The following is a 26,260-nucleotide window of genomic DNA, read 5'->3' as shown; positions in this document are numbered from 1 at the left end:
TAACAGAGAGGGATGGAAACGTGCTCCGCCGCAAGCCTCAGAAGTTTGTTATCCATGTTATCTAGGCCTGTTGATTTTCCCTCTGGTAGAGACATGCAGGAGGAGTTTGTACACTTCATCACTATCAACTTGCTTGAGTTCAAAACTGCAGTCTTTACCAGCCATAATCTTCCTTTCCATCAAATGAAGCAAGATATCATCAGTTTGTGGATGCATTTCTTGCCGCAAGGTATTGACTTTGTTCAAGAAGGCATTGAAATGCTCAGCAATGTCATTTGCTTTTGTAAGGTGGACGCCGTCTTGTTCTACTAGACTAGACGAGCTTTTAGAACCTTTTCCCAGGATGCCGTTTAAAGTTGTCCACATTGCTTTGGGGTCGTTTTTGTTCTCGATCTGCTAATTTTGATTTATAGTATGCCGTCTTCTTCTCAACATAAACTAACATTTCAAATACACAAATCAAGAAACGTGTGATAGAAAACAGAATATATAGATTTATTTTGTCACTTTTGATCAAAGGCCAACCGCAACGAACATGTACAACAATGTTTGGACAGTTGGTGGCACATTATCATTTTTGCTATATAGAATGACTTTTTTCACCTCAGATCAACATGTACACACAGCACACCATGAGGATATGATTATTAATCTCAATAGCGTAACAGAATTTTGAAGAATAGAATACAGCACCGTACAGTGTTCAAGTGGATATAACGTGCAACACATAGCAACACCACAACCCCATATTATGTAGCAATCGTTCACTCGAATATATACATTTTCTACAAGAGCACTCGAACGTACACTACAATAATAAAGTAACACAAAGTAAGGCACAACTAAAAACACAGAAAAATATGCGACTACAGTATTTATACACTAATTCGGCTATAAACGGTGATGTTTGGCGACGCCTCAGGGGCGTAGTATCAGATTCGTTTTTACTAATTCATACAAAGAACTAGATATAAACCACCTGAACTGGGGTCCTTAAACGTCTGACTGGAAGGAAAAACAGAAACTTTTTACGATGAGACATATGTATGTCTTTGTACTGAAAAGGCATGCAGAGTCTGTGAACAAAAAAATCAAGTAATAAAGATCATTTCATGCTTGCAGCTGATTCTAATTTGTCTCAAGCGAAATTGTAACGTGATATATTGAGCTGGTCACCAGCCTCTCCCAGGGCTACAGACTAGGTTTCCTCGGCACTGCAAGAGTCTATCCCCGCCTGGTCAACTAAGCCCAGCCCGGTGATTTCGCCTGCCTAAGACCTCAGGGAGCCGCGGCAAAATTTCCGTGGGGGTATGTTGGTCCTAGTGCCGAGGAGCTGGCCTTGTGGAGGCCCTAGCAAGAGCCTGGATTCCAGGTTAACAATGCGGTAGTAACTTAGCTGAGGTAAAAAAAAAAAATCACAAGAAATACTATAACCTTTCCTGAATCTTGTGATGATGAAAGATAATCGTCCTGATTTTTTCCTGACACGCACTACAACTGAATTTTGAATCATATTGCAATTTTGAGTTACTTTGACAACAAAACCTTTCTTGAATCTTGTGATGATGAAAAATATTCGTTCTAATTTTTTTCCTGACACGAACTACAACTGAATTTTGAATCATATTGCAATTTTGGGTTACTTTGACAACAGATGATAATCGACAATATGGTGTCACAATAGAACATACTTGCAACTGTAGGCATTTGCCTATAATCTCAGTAACATATTTTTCACACATACAACAGTTAAGGGATAGACCAGGGAGGATATTTGGGCGTATGAAAATGTAATTACGTTGCATTGGGAGCTTTTGAAAAAAAAAATTGCACAAGATGGTTTACTGCAGAGAAACTGCAAAACGATAGACAAAAAAAAAAACTTCGACAAGTGAACAAGTTTTACAAACAATTTCACCCCTTCTCAACACGGTCCTTCCTGGTTTATCCTAAAGTAACTCCAAGGCACAGACGGCATGGAAAACCGGGTTGTTTCGCTCATCTTGGGTCCAACTTGAAGAGTTTCTGTGCTTGGTGCAGTCCCACCAGCGTCCGCCAGACGGCGTTGAAGAACCCGGTCGTGTCGTATGGCACGTTGTGCTTTCGGCACAGCTCTTGGACCATGGAGCCCACCTGGCAATGGATAAGAAAACAATAATGTCACTGGGCTGTGCGACTTTCTACATCCTTCTACAAGCGTAATGGTCGACCATAACTCCTAGGCATAATTCCTTTACTCATCGGAAGAATTCAAAAGTTATCGAAAAGCTATACTACTAGTATTCAAATATTTGTCCTCAACGTAAGGATGTGTAAGAATTATACTATTCACTTAGAATTAGAACATCTTCTTTTTCTAACTGTAACATCCAAAACTAGGCAATAAATAAAGACGGAGGCAGGTATCGACTTCCGGTCACCTTTGACCCATTTCTGACGTCACACATCCCGACGATCAGTGCGCGTTAGGAAAGTGGGTCAAACGGGCACGGCCGAATGTTTGGTAAGCCATTCCCTTGTGCTGGATAACATTTAAAGAATTAAGAGAATTTTTTGTAAAAATTGCTCTCTTTTTCTGCTATTGTTATTTTTTGTGTCAACCCATAGTTACGGTTTCTTCGAACCCATTGTCACGAGTCATGATTTGGTCCCATTTCCAAAGCAGGGCCCCGGCCGGGCAGCTTGTGGGAACGAAAAATATGATATGAAAAACAACAAAAGGAACAAAACGTTAAAAAAGAATACTCCTTATCATATTTATTGTGTATTTTCTTGATTTGCATTTCCTTTGTTTTTTTCGCTTTCGCAAACAGCCCGGCCGGGCCCCGGATTGAAAATGGGACCAAAACATTAATCAGACGTTACCTGACGCATGCAGTGTCTGGGCACGCGCGGGAAGCAGTGGTGCTCGATGTGGAAGTTGAGTCCGCCGTGGAACCAGTCCATCCACCAGGGGTTGGTGATGTTGATGTTCTGCATCACCTGTGGCAAGTAGAACACAAAAAATCGTGATCTCTTGCGCTGGTGCGAGACCTCAAAATGGCGGCTGCCTAATTTTCTCCGCCAAGTCGGCACAACAAATTCTTTGCATGTCCTTGTAAATGTTCAAGCTCCGCAATCAGTGAACACGTCTGAGAGATTTGTAACCCTCGCTGTCCATTCTTGGTGAAAATGATGAAGTCTAGTGACGGAGAATATGTGGAAAAAAAATCGTGATCTTTCTCTCTACTATTTCGTTTGTTTGTTTGTTTCTTTGTTTGTTTGTTTGTTTGTTTGTTTGTTTCAGATACAACTATACTTCTAGAAATGTCTTTAAAATCTCTCGGTCACCAGGTCTTGACACCTCACATAGAAATTATAATTTACGTCACTCTTAACTTCTTACATCGTACTTCGTACACCCGCTAGGTTTCCCTGTACGACGTTAGCTTATTACGTCATATGGGGATTACGTCACATGGGAACCACGTCACTCATTGCCTCATATATCGTACTTCGAACACCCCATCCAGCCAGTGTCGGAAATGGCTTGCATCACTCGAATTCTATCGGCAAGTTCCAAAAAAGTGCGAAGATATGAAAAGCCTAACGACCGACCGACTGGCCGAACAACCGAACGACCGAACGTCCAGCCGACCGACCGATCGAACGAACGAACGACCAGCCGAACGACCGAACGAACGACCAGCCGAACGACCGACCGAACGAACGAACGACCATCCGACCGAACGACCGACCATCCGAACGACCGACCGAACGACCGACCGCCCAGCCGAACGACCAGCCGAACGACCGACCAGCCGAACGACCGACCAGCCGAATGACCCGGACGTATCTACTAACCGACCGACAGTTTAGAGGAGCTGACCTGGTATCTGTAGAACTCCATGTCGTGCAGTTCGTCCTTCTGGTACATGTCCTTGGAGTAATGACTGATCAGCAGCTGGATGTGCAACACGCCTTCCCCCAACATGGCCACACCGTAAAACAAAAACCTCTCCTGGAAAATAACAGACACGCAATCAGTATGCTTTAGATTCAATCACACACATAATAATGTTAATGTCATATGCCAACAAGGACATGGTGAGTGATAAGACACTTTATACACTTCACAAAAGGCACATGGATGGATGGGTGGGTGAATGCATGGATGGATGGATGGATGGATGGATGGATGGATGGATGGATGGATGGATGGATGGATGGATGGATGGATTTTTTGGAAAGTTTAGGAGATAGAGTTTGGAAGAGACAGATGGATGGATGGATTTATCAATATAGAATACATGTAGTATGAAGAAAGCGACTGTCCCAGCAATCGATATTTTCTGGTCGGCCTCAAATATCGCTAAAAACAGCGGAGTTTTTTTAATTAATTTACAAATATTACACAGCATGATTTCATTATCAACATGCACGTATTACATCTCCTAATACATAATTCCACCATGGTACATAATTCCGGCACCCTGAAAGATAGGTCCAAACAGATCTCCAACCTAATGTCCCCCAGTACCCCTGCATATCTAAACCGTGCATACCTGGGAGATGCTGTACTACAGATCTCTCAAACCCACTGTATTTTAAAGTGGCGGATTTATGTAAACCGGCGGATTAATGTTAATGTAGGTTACGTACCTCCCAGTTTGGCAGCAGGGATAAGAGGAGGGCCATGGCGGTCCAGTGCACACCGAACGCCGCCCAGGTACCCACGTCCGTCTCCCGCTTCATACTGTCGATGATTATGCCAAACCGACCGGCAATCATGCAGACAGGGATGAAGATGATGTGTTGAATCTATAGGAAGGCGCAAAGGGGACATCAGGTACTGAATTCAGAAATATTCTTAAAGAGTTTTAAACTTCGTCTTTTCTGGCTCAAAAACATGGATTGAACATGCGACACAGCATTTGAGAGAGTCTGACAAGCACGACATAAATTACCCATGTTTATGTCCGTTTAGATGACAATAAGCAAAATTTACTTTCCTGACAACAAATGTAGAAATGACAGTAGTATAGTGTGAGGAGAAGAACTAATACAAACGTGGTAGAGTGTGAGCTTTTCCTAATTCTATACTACTAATGACAATCAAACGGCATTGTGACAACAATGTAACAAAATGAGCGCAAAGGACGCTAGATTTTGAAAGTTGATACTAGAAATTGTCAGAGAGTGTTACCTTGATCAGGAACGCCTGAAGGTGGGTCTGAAAGAGCGGGAATAACTTAGTGTTCTGTGCCCAGACGGGCTCCCACATTTGCGGATCCACGAAGTTGTCCTCGTACGAGACGCTGTTGAGAAGCATGTGGTGTACCCAGTGTTCGTCCCGCCACCAGTTCGCACTCATGCCGAAACTCAGCGGCGCTACCACCAGTCCCGCCAGGTAGGTTAGCCGCTGGTTGTCGAACACTTGGTGGTGCAGGATGTCGTGCATCAGCATACCGTTCTGCTGCCAGAAAAGCGCCAGGAAGATCCCTGCCAGCCCGTGCGCCCATGACGACTGAAACCCCGCCACAAGAGCGACGACTAGCGAGAGGAGTACTAAACACACTGCGTACTTCTTCGCGTACCACCTCAAGTCCGGTTTGAAATATCCTTCCTTGCGCAGCCTGTTGTAGAGTTCACGCATGTCCCGGTTGAACGGGTCTTCTGTCACACTGTTGGTGTAGGAGCCAACGGCCTTTAGATACTTGATGAATTGCTCCCCTCCTTTTGGATGGACGCTTCGGAAGACGTCCGTGGCGTCCTTGTTGATGAAAAAGTCGATAATCTCTCCACCAGGGTGGCGGTGCGCGAAGTTGGTAACGTCATACCACTTGCCCTCGACCCCCACGAGTTTGCGGTTGGTAGCCAGGCCGTTTGGAGAAGGCTGGGGGAAACGCCGCTCTGCGCCCTTCGATGTATACTGCTCCACGATACCCATGTTCCAAGTCAACTGTGAAAAAAAGAGAGACAAAAAAGATCTTAGTCAGATCATCGTTGCCTTTGAGGTGCATTTGTAATCTAATCTTATCAAATGAGCAGACCAATCGGAGAAGTTCTGTCTCGTACGTGCGGGCAATTCATTGGATAGGTCTTTATCGTAAAATTATCGTTGCTATGGCGGTGAATTTACAATATAATCTTGTTAAGTGGGTACTGTTGAGCGGGCCAATCAAAGAAGACCTCGCTTCGGACGTTCCGGCATTTCATTGGATATCGTATAAGTCTTCACCATAATGCAATCACCCCAAGTACCGTCATAATACACACTGTAAGTAAATGACGTTTATATGTCTCTATAAAGTTTCTGAATAATGTATGCAGATTTAATCATCTCGACGGAAAAGAATTATGGCGTAAGTACGGTTAGGGTGAGATTTCTATACATTGTCACGAGAAAACATAAATTTAAGAACGGTACTCGGGATTCATGGTTTTCATACCCAACCTTGCTTACAGCTAGTGTGGTTCGTTTTTCTTATACATTTTGTGTACGTCTGAGTTGCCCAAGGTAAACGGTTCGTTAATGTTTGAATATCGACCTTAATAAGGTCAGGCGTAACGTTCCTTCTGATTGGTGCAATAAATTTGACTGATGGCATTCAAAAACTCATTTTGCACACAGTGGGTTTACACTGTCTAGAAGTCGAGTACAACATTTGTCAACAAGTCTACGTCTGAGTACAATAAATTGTTTGAATAGGTAGGTGACAATCACAATCACGGTTGCCAGTTAACAGAAACTCTGTCGATAGTAACGTTAACGTTCTCAAACGGACGTTGTGCTTTCTGAGTTTGTTCAATACACAAATAGAACAAATCATTAGGGGGCCGTGCAAATACACCGCACCTGGTTGGACGGTGACGTAAGTCAAGTTTTGGCGGGAAAATCGTGACCTTGTTCCTGACTGTAAGGTCCTTGGCCTGACGGACGATTTTATTCTGACAAACGATTTTCGTAAGTCTAGTTTGGCGGGAAAATCGTGACCTCTCCCTGACGGACGATTTTTTTACAAAAGATTTTCTGTAAGTCTAGTTCGGAGGGAAAATCGCGACTTTTTCCTGACAGACGATATTTTTTCCAAAAGCTTTTTGTAAGTCTACTTTGGAGGAAAAATCGCGACTTTTTCCTGACAGACGATTTTTTTACAAACATTTTTGTAAGTCTAGTTTGAATTTTTCCTGACGAACGACTTTTTTTCTGTCAAAAGGTTTTTATAAGTCTAGTTTGGAGGTAAAATCGTGACTTTTTCCTGACAGACGATTTTTTTTCTGACAAAAGATTTTCAGCAAGCGGAGCCGGATGTTGGGAGAAAAATCATGGCTGGCGTCCAAGGCAGTTGTCGGAAAACGTGGCGGCATTTAAAAGGTCACGACTTTCCTTCCCAGGCAAGATCCGTTTGGAGATTATGTACACAGGGATTTGTTGGTAAGGTACCACATAAGCGCTGACGTCACTACATTACGTGTTAAACGTCATACACGCACCTTATACAAATGGGCACCAATAATGATCGCTCTCTCTTAGTTATGTCACCGCCCACAATCAGGTTGTACACATGCTTACATGTGAAACACGCTGCGTTTTTTAAACTCTAACAAAGCCCACAACCACCCTAACCAAAGACACCAAACAACCATTGTTTACCCAAAACAGTAACAAATTCCCGAAATGAATGAACAAGTTCACCTAGGCTCAGCTGCCTTGTTTATTTCTGTTTAATAGGGAAATTGGTCACTTCCTCAGAACAAGTTCTTCATTTAACATCACAAAACTGACCTATTAATCTTTGAACAGCACATTGGCAAGCGATATCTTATCTTCTTGTTTGCTGTAGGTGCAAATATTGTAACCGTAACTCTTTAAATACAGATGGTCATTAGTTTGAGGGTCCTGTTATCTTTTTCCGTGTCAGTGACTTTCCAGTTTGTACTGTGCCCTTCTCGATTTTGATATTGTTTACCCGCCCCGAGGTGTTTACGGTGATATACCGTCTGGTCAGTGACCTATAACCACCAAATAACCCACCGAGTGAGCGAAGTGTGCATTATTCTCCCGAATCAATGCGTGACTGAGGCTAAATACGCTGTTGACAGGATGATCCTGTCAACAGTGGAAAAATTAGTACTACTGACAGGACGATTCTGTCCACAGTAGACATGATCATCCTGTCAACAGTGCAATTTTTCCTACTGCTGACAGGATCATCCTTACTGCTGACAGGATCATCCTGTCAACAGTACAATTCTCTACTGTTGACAGGACCATTCTGTCAAAAGCCACTTCCTCAATGCCTACGTAGTTTTCTTCCTCATGCTTTCTTATTCAAGCTCCATGCATATGCTTATGACGTTATGGCTGTATAACCAATAGGAAAGGAGGCTTGCAATATGATCAATGACATGTATTTCAGGCGTGTTTCTAGGCACTATTTGATGATCTATTGTAAAGGCAATAAAACTTGATGCAAGACAATGAAACAACTATGCACTGTGAAATTCAGAAATATCGTACATGTAACAGGGACTTCGACAGCGAAGAACGTACCGCGCATGCGTGAGACTCTGTGCGATCAGCTATAACGGATGATGACGTCAACTGCTAGTAGTTAACTGCCAACAACGACTAGACACCGTTTAACCTTTGACCGACACGGTACCCCAGTTGCCATGTGTTATCAGGCATGTCGAGGAGTTGTTGTATAGTAGTCTGAAAATGATTAATCGCGGCCGATAGTATCACGGTATGTTTGGGCAACGTTGCATCAGATCTTCTAGAATAATCTCCAAGCAGATCTACACGGTGCCCAAATCGTATATGCTGGCCAGAGAAGCTCCAGTCAGCCAGAGAAGCCCCAGGTGCCAAAATCGTATATGCTGGCCAGAGAAGCTCCAGTCAGCCAGCAGACTCGAGCTCCAGGCTGGAGCTTCTCTGGCTGACTGGAGCTTCTCTGGCCAGCATATACGATTTTGGCACCGTGTAGATCTGCTTGGAGATAAGCATCAGAATAACGGCCACTGCATACGATTTTTTTAGGACAGAACTACTATTATATGGAAACTACATGTATATGCGGGATATCATCCTTATATACCAGACCTTATCTTGTGTGCATTTTGGTGATGCATTGACTCTAATCATGATGAAATGTTAATAAGTTACCACGGATAATGATTAATATTTCATTGCTGTCGTAATTAGACAATAAAACGCGATTTGCAAAGAAAACATTTACTCTGACGTATTTTGTCCCATGTATGTGTAATAATATCTGTATAGATGTATTAGGACTTTAAAAATGATGTAAACTGTATCTTTGTTGTACATCTTGTCTGACCATTACCTCTCCCCTCATGACCTCAATGAAAAGCGCCTGTAGGCCGATGAGGTTCTCATGAATAAATTAAGTTCGAACAAACTTATAAGCCCTGGCATAATGTGTTCAACCCATGTCCAAGCAGATGTTGCGTGGGTACCATCACTTCTTGTGTGCCTTGGCTTCAGAATGCCTCTACCAACATATACACACACGCTATTGTCTAGTATAGAATGTCCCTTCCAATACAAGGTCATATTAATATTCAAGCAGATGTTTTTGTTCACCTTTGTAGTGCCTAGTGGCACATAGGTCAGCAAGTTTCTGTAGATTTTTACGGGGAGGGGTGCTAGCCATTCCCTTTAACATGTGCGAGGCATCTGATCGAACACGGGACCCCTATTTTACGTCCCTTCCGAATAACGGATGAAGCCCCAACCGAGATGTCCTGACCCAGGATTAAACTGGGGTCTCACAGTTAGCAACTGATTGGAGCCAGAAGCTCAACTGTGATGCTGCTATACCAGTTGAGCTACAGGGACGTTTGGGGGACTAGCCATGGTCATACTTGTACCGTCCGTTCAAGCATTACGTCACCGTGTAATGAGGTGACCCTACAGACCACGCCCCTCTTGCCCTCAGACATTTGCCGGAATTCCCTGATAAGATAGCCCAAACTGACGCGGTCGTCACGCATTTACTACGGCATGCCAGGTATCACGTTACGTGCCTCAAACGCACCTGTTGAAAAAGAAATACATTGTACATCCCCTCTACTGTTCCTCTGTGTGTGCGTGTGTAACAGTACACCAGAAGTTTAACGTTGGACGACACATGCACTTAACTTTTGTGTTATCTGTTATTGAACAATTGAAGAAACAGGTGTTGACCAATTACAACAACGATTACAAAACCATGACCACCGTTGGTATTCCCTTACAAGGGGTACCAGTCAGAAACAGTCTATCTGATCGTGTATACAACGGACGCGTCTTGGCTGGGAAACCTGTTTGTCCATATGTAATATATAACACCGCTATTCAACGGACCAAAAATGGGCGGGACCGGTATAGCCTATCGTCTGCAAGTTTTTTGGCGCGCATGTGTGTCAGTTGAGGGAGGGGGGTTCGGTGGGTGTTCAACGTTTACTTGAAATAACAACAAACCACATTTTCAACCGTCACGGTAGTTTACGTGCCACTTGTCCCAACGACTGTCTAATATACAAAAGCCTTGTATTACACTACGGGGGTATGTAAATGTTATTCAAGCAAACGGGACTACAATCTGCACTTCAACAATGTTACATTTGCATTCACAGTACATTCTAGGTATTTCATCGGTTCATGTGCACGGCCGTGGCACGATTTTTCCATAAAACAAAATCCCCACAGACAATTAGCCTGAAGACAATGCATTCTGATCAAAGGTTTCACGTTTCATGTGCTTTATTATGAACATTGAAAATGAACCAAGCAGATGTGTGCGTAGGCCGTGTGCTAGACACCGGTGTGCACCTGTAGGCGTTCCCCCATACATAATGACACCACTAATACCGGGGACCCTACATATCATTTGCTAACGGTGTGCCATATTACGTCTGACACTAAATACCGATCACGCGACGACTACTGTATAATTACTGCATACGTTATAAGCCGCTGGCATATTCCAAAACCTGCTCTGTTGTATACACTATATACTTTAAATATATTTCCTGAAAATCTATTCTGGCGGGGCGGTAAGACTAAAACAAGCCACCGGCGAGCCCGAAATGCCTCGGAGCCGACGTGAACTCAACCCGTGAGGCAACACGTGTAACGTATACATGTTTGATTAAACCGTGTATACTTAACGTATATATACACGCACGCCTGTTTCGCCTAAACTATCACAAAATACTGAAGTTTAGGTGTACGTACTCACCTGTGGATGATTAAAATGTCGTGTGACTGTAAGAAGAAACAGTTGGGTTCAACCTGCAAGGATGCTGTCTACCGGCACCGCCTGGCTGTGCTACCAACCCACCTGTCGAATTCCAGACTTGTTTGCTGTTGCGGGTTACAGAGGGGGCACACCCTAGCAGCCGGTTGGGAACTAAAAGACGGGTTCCGCCCGCTAATGAATCGGGGCGGTCCATTTCTCACCAACGGGGGTGTTCCGTTGTTCAGTGATCAAACCCTTGTACACAAACCACGAGAATTGCAGAATTCTCTTTAACCATAGAGACGTAAATACTATATATACAAACAAACATGTATCGGCGCTACGCAAAAGGTTATGAATATTGTAGATCATAGACCGCGCGTACGTTGACACACCCCTATTTTACGAGTCAACTGGTCCATGACAAGGCGTCGTGTTTACCTGTCCTCACCTTGACAACTCGGGACAACACGACGCACTTTTGTTCTCCTTTCTTTTCAATTCTCGCGGCGGATTTGGAAGACTATATATTTGAGGAAGACTCAGTGTTGGGACAGTAGTACGTCAGAATAATAGATCATCCGCGAACACAAAAGAACGAAGCGACAGGTGAAGTCTGACCTAATTTCCAAGATCTTGTGTAAGGGATAGTACTGTAAATGCAGAAATGTTCGCGGGGATTTAATTTCGCGGTAGGGAGAAAATGGAGTGTTCGCGGTGGTTTTAAGTGCGCGTTTGAAACAAATCTAGCGCTACAGTCACACAATGGAACGGCTTTTCGCGGTGGTTTTAAGTTCGCGGTAAAGAGTTAACCGCGAAAACCGTGAACATAAAACCACCGCGAGCATTTCTGAATTTACAGTACAATGTTTTAGTGGGTTGGAACGGAGAGAGCCCTGCATGGAGATTGTAACATGAACCTCCCCTGGGAACAGAAAAAAACGAAATTAGATCCTTTCTCCAACGACTCACATAACAAATGAAGGACTGAATAACAATAACCGCCGTCGTGTTTAAAACAAAAAACGGTTACTGGCACCGGGTTCTTATATAAATTGTTACAAGTGGCTTGCTTATGTTATACAATGATGAAGAAAAACTGGTTAGTCTATGAAAGGTAATACATCAGATTAGTACATGTATCAACACTAACCGAAGTGACCTATAGGTTAAAGTGTCAGATGCGTAACCTTTCGGGATTTCCAGACTGGCAGACAACACAACTAGACAATAGTCACGCAGTTGACACGGTTTCACGGGCCATTGTGGGTTCAACTGGACCAGTAAATTTACAAAACACGGTGTCGGTTGTCTAACTTTACTGAGAATCACACTACAGTGTACTAGTCTGTTGCTAATTTACAGCATATTGAACGTCCTTTGGAAATAATAATGTTGTACTATTAAGTTAGAATTTAGTGTCAGTAGTTAAACTAGAGTTGTGGAATACCATATTGTCCACTGCCCGTTGTTTTCATTTCAAAGGTATTTGCAATTAGACAGGAACTTGCGATAAACTTTTGATTAAATACTAACGTTTTCTATATCAACGTTTTTTTTATGTGTAAAACTTCTTCGACTCACCGAATGATCTATCTGACAGAAAAGTTGTTACATTTGAAATTTTGGCCACGAAGGGCATTGTGGTTCAGACTCCAAAGGTTCTGGGTTCCGATTCCGTGACCTTGGGAAGGGCATTAGCACGAATTTCCCTCAGGTGAAAATGAGTACCGGTACCTAGCTTCGGCTAGGGGCGTCCCTTGGATAGGGCGTTACATGTGAGGTCCCATATTTGAGGAGACGGCCACATTTCGAGCACGTTAAAGAACCTTCCAGACTCAGTTTAGTATCGATAAGGTTCCTGATGAAAATGTGAGTGGTTTAAAACCTCTATCAATCCAAAGCTTATCCAAGTTTCATTCAACCACAAACAAAGCAAACAAACAAACAAATAAACAAACAAAGAAACAAAGAAACAAAGAAACAAACAAAGAAACAAACAAAGAAACAAACAAAGAAACAAACAATCAGACAGACAGACAAACAAGAAACACCAAAATTAAACACAAACGCCATCGAATACCAAGAACACTTCAATATCATGACCTTGCGAACACGCGACCTTCTTGGTGAAGGTAATTAATTGGTGTTTAATGCAAAGGTAAACTGTGCTGCAATACAATGTAAAGGTAAAGTTCCCATTGCCTTTTTGAGGCCGCAGGTTTTTCATCCAATGTGTCCAGGGTACGGCCGCGGCATTGACTTCCCATTACAATTAGCAGCTCGACCAATGATATCATAGTAATTAGCAGTTCGACCAATGAGAGACTGGTTGCATTTTCATGTTTTCATTTTGCATCTCTACGTTTTGACGAAGGTGGGGACTATAGGATCAGTTTATTGAAAGGCGGAACCCACCCCTCTCCTTCGAATGCCATTCATCTCCCCAGTCAAAGTCAGGTACTCATTTTTACACCTCGGCGGAATTGTTGGTCCGTGAGTTTGAAATTTGTCAACCTTCAATCACTGGGCTTAACGGAGTTTTTGTTGAACTTTTCAATTCCATGAAGATATTTCAATCGGTAAGACCTCGCTGTATTGGATGAGAAATCGTATGTGACTGCACACCCTTTTATATGATATTTCAACAACATTGTTTCTAATGTCGATCTAGCTCGAAAACGACTTAACATTACTGAACATTTTCCGACGCTCTTGAAATGTTGAATTGTATTGTGCAGTCTAAGATTCAGTTATTACAATTAGGCCATCTTGATACGATTATATGGAGGACATCCACGCGCGCATCAGTTTTTCCCCGTTTCCCTCAAAAAAGTTTCGACCATACCGTAAATCGTAGAAAGCAGCCGCAAAAATGAGCAAACATACGCTGTAAATTCCGGTTTCCGATATATTTTTGATAATGCCGTAGAGTGCCAAGGTTAAGTCCCAAGTCAAAGAAGATGTGAAAGAACAAAAATGAAGAATCTATTATTCGGTATACCAAACTCTGAATGATTAGTCATTTCTTCAACCTTCCTGATTAATTAGATTTCATAACGAATGAGACTTTTTTTTGCCAACCTTTTATTTCATTCGCACACTTGTATCAGTTTTGGGGTGTTGGGACAATACTGATTGCAGTTCTATTGTTCACTGCTAGGCTGCGCTACAGTGAGAAGAATGTGATCCTTAATGTGACTAAACTTGTATCCCCCCTCTTCACGGTTTATGACTGGAGTCGCGGTTTTAACTGCACAATAAAGAACTGGATCATCCACTTATTCACCAACCTGATGAAACTATTCACGCAGTTGAGTTATTGAAATCACTAAAGATTTAATGAAGCTTCCCCATATAGCAATCCATCAATCCCCCAAGCCCTAAAATGACTCTCCCCGTTGGCTTCATTTTGCACTCCAACCCTACCCACGCTCAACACTGCACAGTCCCTAAAGTCCCAGAAAGTAGAATAGTACAATTGTACCCGTACTTTCTATTTTGCGTGACCTCAAGTTGTTTACTGTTGATATGTATTCATTGACATTACAAGAAAGCAATACACTGGCGATACAACTGTTTATTTTTGGTTTGGTATTCTATAATGGTTACTTTGTGTGGTTGAAAGCTTATGATGACGTGAAAATATGTTCTTATTGCTGATTTGAAATGTAGTCAGTGTAAAACCACGACTATGTTTCAAGCGAAACAACTATCGTCTATATTACGTGTCTAATAAGTAATATTGTACTGTTTACGAATACCTGGCATATCAGCTAATACAAGCCTAAGATACAAAGTTATCATTTTGACTCCTGTGACCAATAAGTGGTGATATTTTTCATCAACTCTTTTTATCAAATGGTTTGATATGCATGAAATACGACAATACATTTTATTTTAGTTCCTATCTCAATATCGTACATGTATCTCTGTATTTTATGGTCTTCATAAATTCTTAATAGGTCCTATAGCCTTCGCCTTCGCTAACCTCTGTTCGGTGTCAGAGGACTTGTTTAAGGGACACCCTAGCCGATATATATATTCATAATTATATACATTTATATGTCTAAAGCTACTTGCTGTGGGAACTTGGCTGCAAGATAGTCTAGGTACTATTTCAGTGTAGGTTGTATAGACCCTATCGAATTGCATAATGATATGCACCGTGATTGCATCGTATGAACACTTTGTTTTCATCTGACTAGAGTGTATTTATTGTTACCACCCAAAACTATGGAACCTTGGCGCAGGTTGTTTTTTTTTTTTTTTTTCAAATGTTGCAACTATTGAATGATGATGCCCATAATTATCAATGATATAATGATTTTTTACGAATAATATCTTGCAGACGTTTTGCAGTCAAGTTCCTACAGTAAGTAGCTTTAGATATATAAATGTATATACTTATGTATATATATATCGGCTAGGGTGTCCCTTAAACAAGTCCTCTGACACCGAACAGGGGTTATCCAAGACGAAGGTCAGAGGACCTATTAAGAATTTATGAAGACCACAAAATACAGAGATACATGTACAATATTGAGATCGGAACAAAGATAAAATGTATTGTCGTATTTCATGCATAATCAACCATTTGACATGTTTGATAAAAAGAATTGATGACAAATATCACCATTCATTGGTCACAGGAGTCAAAATGATAACTTTGTGTCTTAGGCTTGTATTAGCTGATATGCCAGGTATTCGTAAATAGTACAATATTAGACACGTAATATACACGACTATTGTTTCCACTTAAGGCAACCCAACCAATATTAGGGCCCGAAAAATTCGGATTTTGAAAGTCAAGTTATTTAGTCATTTCTGTACATGATTAGTTCAAACAACACTACCACAGTATATAGCGACGTCCATGATGCAAATATATTACTTCGTTGTATACGAGAAAATCGCTGTGGACCGTGCGGTCAGGAGCTGTGACCGTGCGGTCAGGACTTATACGCGGGGGTGGGTATTAAAGGGGGTGGAAGGAGAGGGTTGGGCTCCGCATTCCAAAACCGCGCCCGCTTGACACAGTGGATAACAACTGTCATTCCTACGGCCTCAAAAAGGGTACGGGGCTACCTTTACCTACGTACCTTTAGTCGCTAAGTACTGCCTCCTTTTTTTTTTATTTCTGACAGCTTTTTGATCATAGTTGGAAAACTAAATCCTACCCCGTAAAAATTTCCCGAAGTGCGCTCATTGACCTGGCGGGCGGGCAAGACACCCAGTACCGAGGACAACACGGGACACTCACCGTAGTGTACCAGGCCGATAATGCCATTGCGCACTCGTGTAGTGTTGACAGCACATAATGCAGATATCCTATTAGGGTAACCACAACAAAGCGCGTGGTTCTTAACCTGGTATCCTGTCTATCGTGGATTGAGCGGGCTCCCTTACATGCCTTAGGGGCTGTGGAAGCTCTCCGCCACCGGGCCAACGTGAGGCGCTCGGTAGTAATTTTACCGAGTCACAAAGTTGACCTGGGCGGCGGAGAGCTCCCACAGTCCCGAAGAGATCCCGCTCAATCCACGATAGACAGGATACCAGGTTAGTTAGTTCTTTATGAACAAAAATAGCAACATAGCTCGTTATCTCTCCAGATTATGCCTGTACAATAGTTGATTTCATAGCCGTGAAAACTCTCTTTGTTGGCTTACAGAAACGACTCTTGAGGATATCCGAAGAAGATTAATATGTATTCGAAACAACAGTAAGCCTTATAAATGAGAACAGCCCAGTTTCTGACCACAGACAATGCGTTAAGCACAGGTGTTTTCTAGAGAACAAAGCGGTGCGCTATGGTGACGGCACGCCCTTACTAACCCCAAGGCCAAACTTATCCCAAACATCTACAAGCGATAATGCGGTAAAGCGGCCGATCTCAGACTGACCTGAAGCGTAGCAATTTTATCGATAGCTAGCGCTACTCAGCTATGAAACTGATTTTTTTTTGCAGTGCCAGGTAATTCTTGGTGTACCCGCTAAAAATTCTTGCTGTGCCCTGTCCATTTTTGCCGTAACGTTGGGTAACATAAATTCGTGGGGTACGTAAATTCGGGATTTTTCGAAAACGGGGTATTTAGGGATATGTGCTAGATGCAACATCAGTAATACCGCTAGAAATGCAAACTTGACAGACTAACGTATTCAGAACACTGTCTGAAAAGCTTCGATAAGCATGCATTAGAAGGCGACGAGGACAAAAACTCCCCGTCCCTTATTGGAACAGTCTGAGGGCTTCGTGGGAGAATCACACTGCATCGTTGTCGGCTGGTTTATTAAGACAAATGTCACACCCGCTTCCTGCTAAACACAATCATTTACAAGACAACTTATTTTCTTAAAATTGCTGAACTGCAATTGGACTCTAAGTGTGATCAATCATCAAAACCCCTCTTTGTTGCTACAACCTACGGCACGTGTATTTTCCCGCCGCCATATCATTACCCAGAATCCTGTTGTCAAGCAGACGACAAAGGTTTGTGAGGAACACTTTTTTGTCTAAATGTTGCGTGTGATTGTGGACTGAGGACGATATTTTCCTCAAAGTTTGCTCCTAACACAACAAGGAATACATAGACACAGTAGTATTATCAATGCTGCGGCATCCGGCTAACTTTCCATGAATAATGTACACGTTGCCATGACGGTGGATGTCGACTTTGACGTTCTATAGCTACCGACTCAACACACGGGTTGTTCGCGTAGGCCTGATGTGTGCGGTACGGCCGATTTTTCGCGTGTTTTTGCGTTTCGGCGCCTTCGCGCCGGAACGCAATGTCCTGGCTTTTACCTTCGATGCATGCTCGATGCATGCTGGCATGCTGTTTGGTTCAACACTGTGTCGCACACCAGAAGACCTTATATGGCAATACGTTCCCAAATCCTTGTATAGCCGTTGCCTTATATGGCAAGGGAGCACGAAAAGGCAGGTAGGCTACATTTGCATGACACACAGGAGGGCGACCGCATGTAACTGCTACAACTGTTCAGAAATATCATTGCATTGTGGTTTCGGACTTTGATATCCTGAAAAATGACCATATTACATCTATTCCACAAGATTGCAGAAGAAAAAAAATGATTTCGTCAAGAAAACGACCAAAAATCGGCATAAATGATACCATATAGTGAGGTTATAGCATTACGTACAGAGTGATGGGTTACGTATCGCAGCTTAGCCCATCTGGCAACGCGAAGCAATTCGGACCCAGAAGATCCGGGTTCGTGTCCGTGCATGGATTTTTTTTTTCTTTTTAGATATTGAATATCAAAAATATATATTGATATTATATTAATCTATCAATATCATATTTATGAATATCATTTTTTCATTTTTTCATTAATAAATAAAGAAATATTTTATATTTGTTATTTTTAAATATTAATTTTATATATACAAGGCCTTTGTCTTATGAACAGGACTTCATAGATTCCAAACCCGGCATTCGAATTTTTCTGTTCATTGTAATGGAAAATACCGTGCAGCGGCTCCTATGCGCGGTAAGATGATTCTTGCAAAACACTCGCCACTAAACTTCTATCCCCGATGTAAACAGAGGCTCTTGATGTTGTTTGCAAAACTGCGATCCTTTGTTACAGTAGCAAATGCTCCATTGTTCAGTATCGACTTCATTCAGACAACACGGACGTTGAAAGTGGCGCCGCTCGGCACAAAACTATGGGAATTTTCATGAATTTTAGCAAAATTACCCAGGAAAATAAGGAAGAAATGTTGTAAATGCGGAAACCAGAATAATACGGATGAGGTAGCTGTTGATTTGTTTGACATTTGGTAGTCATTTTAGATAGAACCTTAGCTGTTATGAACTTCTATTTCACTCAATTACCATAGTGCTGATGATTCAATGGTGCTTTTTCAAATTTTATGTTTTATTGCGTGCCATGTACATAATTACATTGATAGCTTTTATAATGAGCCTATTGTACATTTTACAAATAAGTACAAGTTGTAGGCCAAGACCAGCTTTTTCAAAAGCACTTAAGTTAAGTGACGTAACTTCAAAATTGCTTTCCCCAATCTGCCTTTCTCTATTAAAACAGTACTCATTTCCCAAAATGACAATTTTTCTTATAGACTGAACAGCCCTTGAGTGACTTCCTCTGGCAGATTTTACTTCAAGTAAAGGGAAAAGACAATTCACACTCATAAACGTAGCCGAAACGCCAGCTTTTTTTAAAAGCTCTTGTTTTACTTGGACACGTCTATATCCATAGCACTCTCCTCAAGCCAAGGATGGAACGAATAGCTGCTGTATAAAATGTAATTAGCGGCAAGATATTCAAGACGAATCTTCTCTCCCGAATTAATGTTCACCCCTGTCCGACAGCACCGTCATTGTGCATGCGGCGGACGGTAGTTTCAAGTTGAAATATTATGGTGTCAGCACGACTAGAGACAAAATCTACCATATATATGATTAGTGCAAAGATAGTACATGATACTGACAGAATAATAGAAAAAAAGGATGGTTTATTGTTCTGCTAGATTGATTTCAGTCAACCATTATCGGAAAAATCCCGAATTTATGTTACCCAACGTTACCCGAACACCGTACGGCCCCGTGTTGAGTGGTTGCTCGAAAGTCGTGTCTAGATACCCTGTACGTGTACGGCAACGATATAGATATTATATAGTCTCTACTAGACTAACTACGCCAGCTGTAGGGAGAGTATTTACCAGGGAAGTTTGGCCACCACAGGGTTTCATTTGCAAGCGAGTAGGGAGAAATATTGACCCTCACCGTGGACTGACTCTATTGACCAATTTTTCTTTGCCCGTTGGAAGGCCCGGTGGAGGCTAGCAACGATACACGGCCTCATATAATAACCAGGCAAACACTCCTGACCATCTCTCTGGCGAGTGGCGCTGTACAAATCACCACCAAATCTTGGGAACACTTCTGCAAACTGCCCGTGACCGCACCTGTTTGCATACAGGGTTTTCAGACAAGAATTAGCGGGTACGGCAAGAATTTCTAGCGGGTCCGGCAAGAATCACCGGATATATACGGCAAGAAAGGAGTTTCCTGGGGGTGCTATAGTCGATAGTAGGCCTCGCCATGGCTCACATATTCCCAGCCAAGCACACCGGGTCACCCGTATACTTTCAAACCTGGATAAGTGTGTGGGTTCTTTTTACGTGCAGAGCTAGAGGCTGGGGTTTACGCTGGGATCTCTCCCATACCACTTGGCTTTATGTCCCTATCCGAAAGAATTGATGCAACCCCAACCCCCGACGCCCAAGCGGGACTCGAACCACGGACTTTGATCCAACTGGCAAGTCAGCGGCGTCGCTTACCGCTTGCGTCACATGACCGATAAAGAGAAGCTATTAACAGCAACTATACTTCAATACTACCGGATTTTCGAAACAGGTGTCCAGTAGAATTGCACTAGACCGATCCTGACTGTCCGTCACAATTAAACATTCAACCAATGATATCTTTGCAATTAGCGGTTCAACCAATGAGAGAGTGGTTGCATGTGACCGTCATATATTTTCAAGTTTGTGTATTCATTTTGCATTTCTACGTTTTGACGGATGTTGGTGGTCTATGGGACCATTTATGATTGCATTTCAGGAAGTGGTAATGTCTCCTAAGTAATCACCCCTGCGATGGAATGGAATCGCCGTTCAGTTCAAAGGTCAACTACTTGTTGGATCAGTGAGAAATCTACTTCCGGTATACTGGTACGTTGTTTTATTGACAAGGAAAGTTAATGAATAACCGCAGTTTTTGGTTATGTAAACTGCCTGGTTGATGAGTTATGGCTGCTGGAGACTATTTTGTGCTCGGCGAACTGGGGAGCGGTGCTTTTGGGACGGTATTTCAGGGAAGACATCGATGGCAAGGCTCTACCGTTGCGCTCAAAAAACTCAACTTACAGAACTCAGAACACATCGACACCGCTGTTCGTGAGCTAGAACCGCTACTAGCTCTCAAAAGTACTCCTCACTTCAACGTTGTCATGTTTTGGGAGTACTTTGTGTACCGGGGAAGTCTGTGGCTGGTACTAGAATACTGCGATCTTGGTACGTTGAACGACTTTATTCTAGCGACCCCTCACAATGCGGAACTTAACCTACGCTTGATGACTAACATCACAGCCGCTGTGACCTTCCTACACGACCGAGAGATCGTTCACCGCGACCTCAAACCCGAAAATATCCTTCTCTCAGGCACTGAGGAAAACCCGGTGGCCAAAGTTGGCGATTTCGGCCTCGCTAAAGTGTGCGGCGGTGCCTTTAACAACATTTTCACCGACTATTACATGTCCGAGGCTTGCGGGACGCATTATTTCCTAGCTCCAGAGGTGGCTGAGGGACACTATACAAAGAAGTGTGACGTCTTCGCTATGGGGGTCATCTTCGCGGCCATGGTCAGTAGGTCTACGAGAAAGGACGAAGAGGGTTCGGAAATGCTCGTGGTGGTCGTGACAAAAGACGACACAGATATACCAATAGGCGAGGCGTTACGACGACATCCCGACAGGGAGGCAGAAATCTCGCGGTGTCTCGCGGGAGCTATGTTGGAGAAGACTAGTAACAGGGCTTTAGTGGATGTCTGTATGAGACTTTTGCGTTGTAGCTACCACGCGCGGCCTACCGCATCCGAACTGCACGAAGAGATGAAAGAACTACAACGCGGGGGTGATGACGGTAACCAAGACCGCTTCGGACAAGGCTCGTCTCTACAAGGACAGCCGAGTCACCAAGCAAACTCACCCCCCACGAATCCGCCATCCCAAAGGGTGGGACCTTTCGGAATTCAAATTCGAATTCAACGAGGAAGACCTGGAAGAAATCCAGTGTTTCGAAGAGCCACTCGTGGACAGACAGGACAAAGAACAATAATAGGAAGAGGAGGTCCCGTTCTAAGAAACCGATCGCCTCTTATAAGAGGAGGAACAACTCAAGAGGGACTTGCAGCAACTAACGAACAACAGAGAGGAGCAGCGGTCCCTCGCTCGGCACCTCGGCGGGGCAGGTTGCGAGGCGCTCCGCCGCGAGGTCGGAGACGGCCGCGTACCCGTCAACAACGTCCTACAAGGATACGACAGATCAGTAGAAACTTTCCTGGGGGTCTGCAGGGGTTTTTCCGAGACATGAGAAGACGAGTGGGCGAGAACAGGGCGACGAGGGTCATCAGCGGAATTCTTGACTCAAACACTTAGTTTTAGAATACCACTCAGATGTTTATGATTTTCATCATGATAGTAAAGGCTACAGTAAAAATTGGGACAAAGCTGCAGTGCTTATTTTTTTATTTGTTTTTGTTTGATTATGATTATCAAGAATATTCATTTGAGAAACACTAACTAGTCTTCTTGGAGTTACATGTATCTTGTAATAGACTAGTACGTGAGAACGATAAAACGAAAACAGAGGAAATATTGCAATTTATGATAACTCAAAACATTGTTACGCAACAATATTGTGTCAATGCCATGTTGATTCGATTGCACCGGTCACCGGTGACATCCGCGCGTGCATCAGTTTTCGTCCGTTTAAAAAAAAGATTTTCGACCATACTGTAAATCATACAAAACAGCTGCAAAATGAGCAAATATTTTGCCGTGAATTGCAATAAAATATTGGAAAACGGATACTAATGTCGCAGAATACCAAAGTAAATCGCAAAGTAAAAAAAAGAAAATGTGAAAGAACAAAAATGAAGAATGTATTTCTGTGTATACCATACTCTGTATGTTTAGTTATTAAATGTTCAACCCTCCTGACCACTTAGATTTCATAATGAAGGCGACTTTTTGACAACCTTTTTTCGTACGCTCGCATCAGTTTTGGGTTCCCAGAGGATGTCATCCATATAATCTAATCAACATGGCCTTAACTAGATTTCAATAACATTACCTAATGAACCTTAACAAGGTTATGAAAATGTGTCTAACTCTCTTAGAGTCAAGAGCATTAATTAATACAGTATTTGTTATTTCAACGGTATCTTGTATGTTGTACAGTGGTGCATGCATCTACACAGTACCGTTCACTGGTGCACCGAGCGTAGTGTGATACATATATGATATTTGCCATTTTGAAATTATATTTTGTCATGTTTAACTTAAAATATCTTTTTTCAAGTAGAAAATATTTGTTGACAAAACGTGCCGCATGTAATGCATGACAACCTGTTGTGCAATAAATTTCATCATATGACACATCGCAGTAAAATTTGATTGAAAATAGACCCGCCAGAGTTGGCCGGACGGATTCCTGAAATTCCTGCGGAATTCTGGGAATTCTTGCAAATCGGGCCTAAAATATACTATTAAGCTTGCCCCTCAGGCTTCGCTAATATACTATTAAGCTTGCCCCTCAGGCTTCGCTAAAAAACAGACGCCCGGGGAACAGGCAAGGGTCCCCTAGTTCGTTCCTGGCCGCCCAAAGCCGCTCGTAAGCAACGTGCCTTTCTAATCGTAATATACTACAACGAACGCACAAAAAAATCCTACAAACACCGAAAGATAGCCACGTCCATTTGACTGGCACCGACATAGTGTAAACCCAACAGATTCAGAATGCAACAGACCAAGCGCTACTTCATTGCACTATTTATTGAATGAATGAATGAATGAAGACCTTTATTGTACACACATACCCACTGGGTTTAGTACAGGTCACAACAGAAAACATAACAGTTTGAAAGTATGTATATATATATATATATACATTACAATGATAAGCTAACTCTAATCTAATGAATTACGTTAATTTGGCCTCTTCTCGCTTCTTGGTAATATTGTAAATATACGTACAGGTGTGTTTTATAATAGAGGGTTTACCTAAAGTCATTAGAAATATGAATTGTTCCTCTTTGCAAAGATGTATAAAATGGGGGAAAGCTACATTGAATAAGTTTATAAAGCGCAGCTCTCTCTTCGTTGTATAAACTACATTCTACTAAAAAGTGCTGCTCGTCTTCTATCCTATTTAAATTGCAATGTCTACATATACGTTGTTCTAGGGGAGTGCGGTTATGACGTCCGGTTTCAATGTGAAGTCTGTGACAGCTGATACGGAGTTTTGTGACTGCGGTCCTATGCCGTATATTTTCGAGGCTTAGATACTTTTCTTCGTCATATGTGGACTTGAACAATCTGTAGGATCTCAGTTTGTTTCTAGCTGATCCACCTTTGTTATCATTGTGTATTTCTTTTAGGAAAGTTTGAAAGTGAATATCTTTCAAGCGTTGATTGATGGAATTAATGATTTGGGACGTATCTGTGTTTGGGGATAAAGAGCAATGCCAGATGTAGCCGAAACCGCACTCCTCTAGGGACTTCCGAACTCCTGACGCCCAACATTTGGCTCCAGTTTTGTCTAAGTCTATCTGACAAGCGAGAGCATCTAACTGAAAACTGTCGGCAGGCACTTTCAGACGAAGTCTTAAAAGATGTTTGATGGCGTTTAGGGAGGCCTCCACTTGAATGGGAAACCTCCCTAGTTCCGCCCTTGCAGCGAGGCCGCACGCCGATCTCGGTACGTGCAGGGCTTGTTTACAGAATTTTAGGTGAATGGATTCGATAGGGCAGGATTTGGAGCTTTTAACTGAGCCCCAGATCTCCGACCCGTAAAGTTGTGTGACCTAATTCAACGGTACCATCCGCAACATTGAACAGACGAAGACATTTCCACTATACGGCCCATACCCGGTACCCCACGACCATAAGAACAACTGTTCCAAACCACGTTAACATTCTGGGGGAGAAATCACTGTTGACATTGTCGAAAACGGTGAAAATAGTCAACTTGTTGATCATCATTCCACATGTAACGTAAGTAGTGACACATTGAGAAGCCCGATACCACAATGAGCAATTCAGAAATTATGCTAGGACGACAAGTGTACAACAAATTAATGTACTAGTATTTGTGGCAATTATTAAACTAACAAAACTAATTCCTGGACTGTAACGTTAGCAGATTAAAACACGTCCAAAATGTCAAAACAACGCCTAAGCCTCTCATCGACTCATACACAAGGTCAGGCCTGCACAAGGTATGGCATTAAAATTAACAGTCAAATCAGCTTAACAAAACTCACCAACCAAGAGAAAATCCAGACGTCTCGGCAGTAACACAGATAAAGATGGATACACGAACATAGACAAATGGACTAACCTGGCATCCAGCCTACCGTGGTCAGTTAATCGGGCTCTTTAGGACAGAAGGGGCTTCACACCCCGGCGCGGTAGTCTTTTGCACCCGGTAGGAGTTCACGCAGCAGCGTGAGTCAACCTAATATTTTATGAGAAAACTTGTCCCAGTACCTGTTGTTCACGAGAGGGCCGCCGGTGACTCCTGTCCAGTCTAATGACAGTATTGGCGGGAGCTCCCCTGAACCTCTGCGGTGCTGTGAGAGATGCCCGCCGATGCCCAGCGGACTGAGTCTTCACCAGGACAGTCCGGCCCTGCGCACGCGGAAACTGCGGCCGGTAGACTCCTAGCCTTGAGATCTCCCACCGTGCTTGTGAAATTTTCCGGGCGTCAGGAGTTACTTTCATACGTCAATCAACATGATCATATGGTGGTTCGAGGGAGGATCTGATTGTATCGCACGGCTGATTGGCGAGTGCATTATGTCAACTGTAATATTTAGATGAGAAGTAATAGATAGCTGATGGGAGTGGCCAAGATATCTGGATATAACAGCAGTCCCGCCCACCGAGGGGTTTCTAGTCTCCCCGAGGGCGAAGCCCGAGTGGAGACTAGAAACCCCAAGGTGGCGGGACTGCTGTTATATCCAGATATCGAGGCCAATACCATCAGCTATCTAATTTAGCCCATGGTATACTTCCCCGAAGCTTCCCTAGTCAGCAGCTCTACTAAATGTTACTTTATTTTGTTCTGAAAGTCCAGAAATCTCTCTTTTTGCTGGACATGCTGACAAACAAGTAACAGCTGCAAGGCAAGCACAGACAAGGTCTGTAAAACATATGGGGAGAGTCCCAAATCCCCGGGCAATTAGAAATCA

At 42.8% G+C, this 26,260-nt stretch overlaps 2 protein-coding genes across 2 annotated transcripts; one reads left to right on the top strand and one right to left on the bottom strand.

Annotated features, from left to right (window-relative positions):
• Positions 1-474: 474 nt before the first annotated feature.
• LOC136427608 (uncharacterized) lies at positions 475-25,781 on the bottom strand. Its single transcript, XM_066416590.1, has 6 exons — positions 25,557-25,781; positions 5,186-5,941; positions 4,642-4,800; positions 3,869-4,000; positions 2,866-2,982; positions 475-2,133 (listed from the first exon to the last, which is right to left on the bottom strand). Exons 2-6 carry the CDS (start codon positions 5,927-5,929, stop codon positions 1,999-2,001), a joined length of 1,287 nt encoding a protein of 428 aa, XP_066272687.1. The 5' UTR covers positions 5,930-5,941; positions 25,557-25,781; the 3' UTR covers positions 475-1,998.
• LOC136427606 (serine/threonine-protein kinase PDIK1L-like) lies at positions 20,906-23,229 on the top strand. The gene has a single exon (XM_066416588.1). The coding sequence runs from the start codon at positions 21,036-21,038 to the stop codon at positions 22,440-22,442; it is 1,407 nt and encodes a 468-aa protein (XP_066272685.1). The 5' UTR covers positions 20,906-21,035; the 3' UTR covers positions 22,443-23,229.
• Positions 25,782-26,260: the final 479 nt, after the last annotated feature.

This window comes from Branchiostoma lanceolatum, chromosome 2 (assembly GCF_035083965.1).
Source record: "Branchiostoma lanceolatum isolate klBraLanc5 chromosome 2, klBraLanc5.hap2, whole genome shotgun sequence".
Classification (NCBI taxonomy): Eukaryota; Metazoa; Chordata; class Leptocardii; order Amphioxiformes; family Branchiostomatidae; genus Branchiostoma; species Branchiostoma lanceolatum.
The sequence above is the reverse complement of the archived record's forward strand: the minus strand, read 5'-3'. Positions and strand labels throughout refer to the sequence as shown.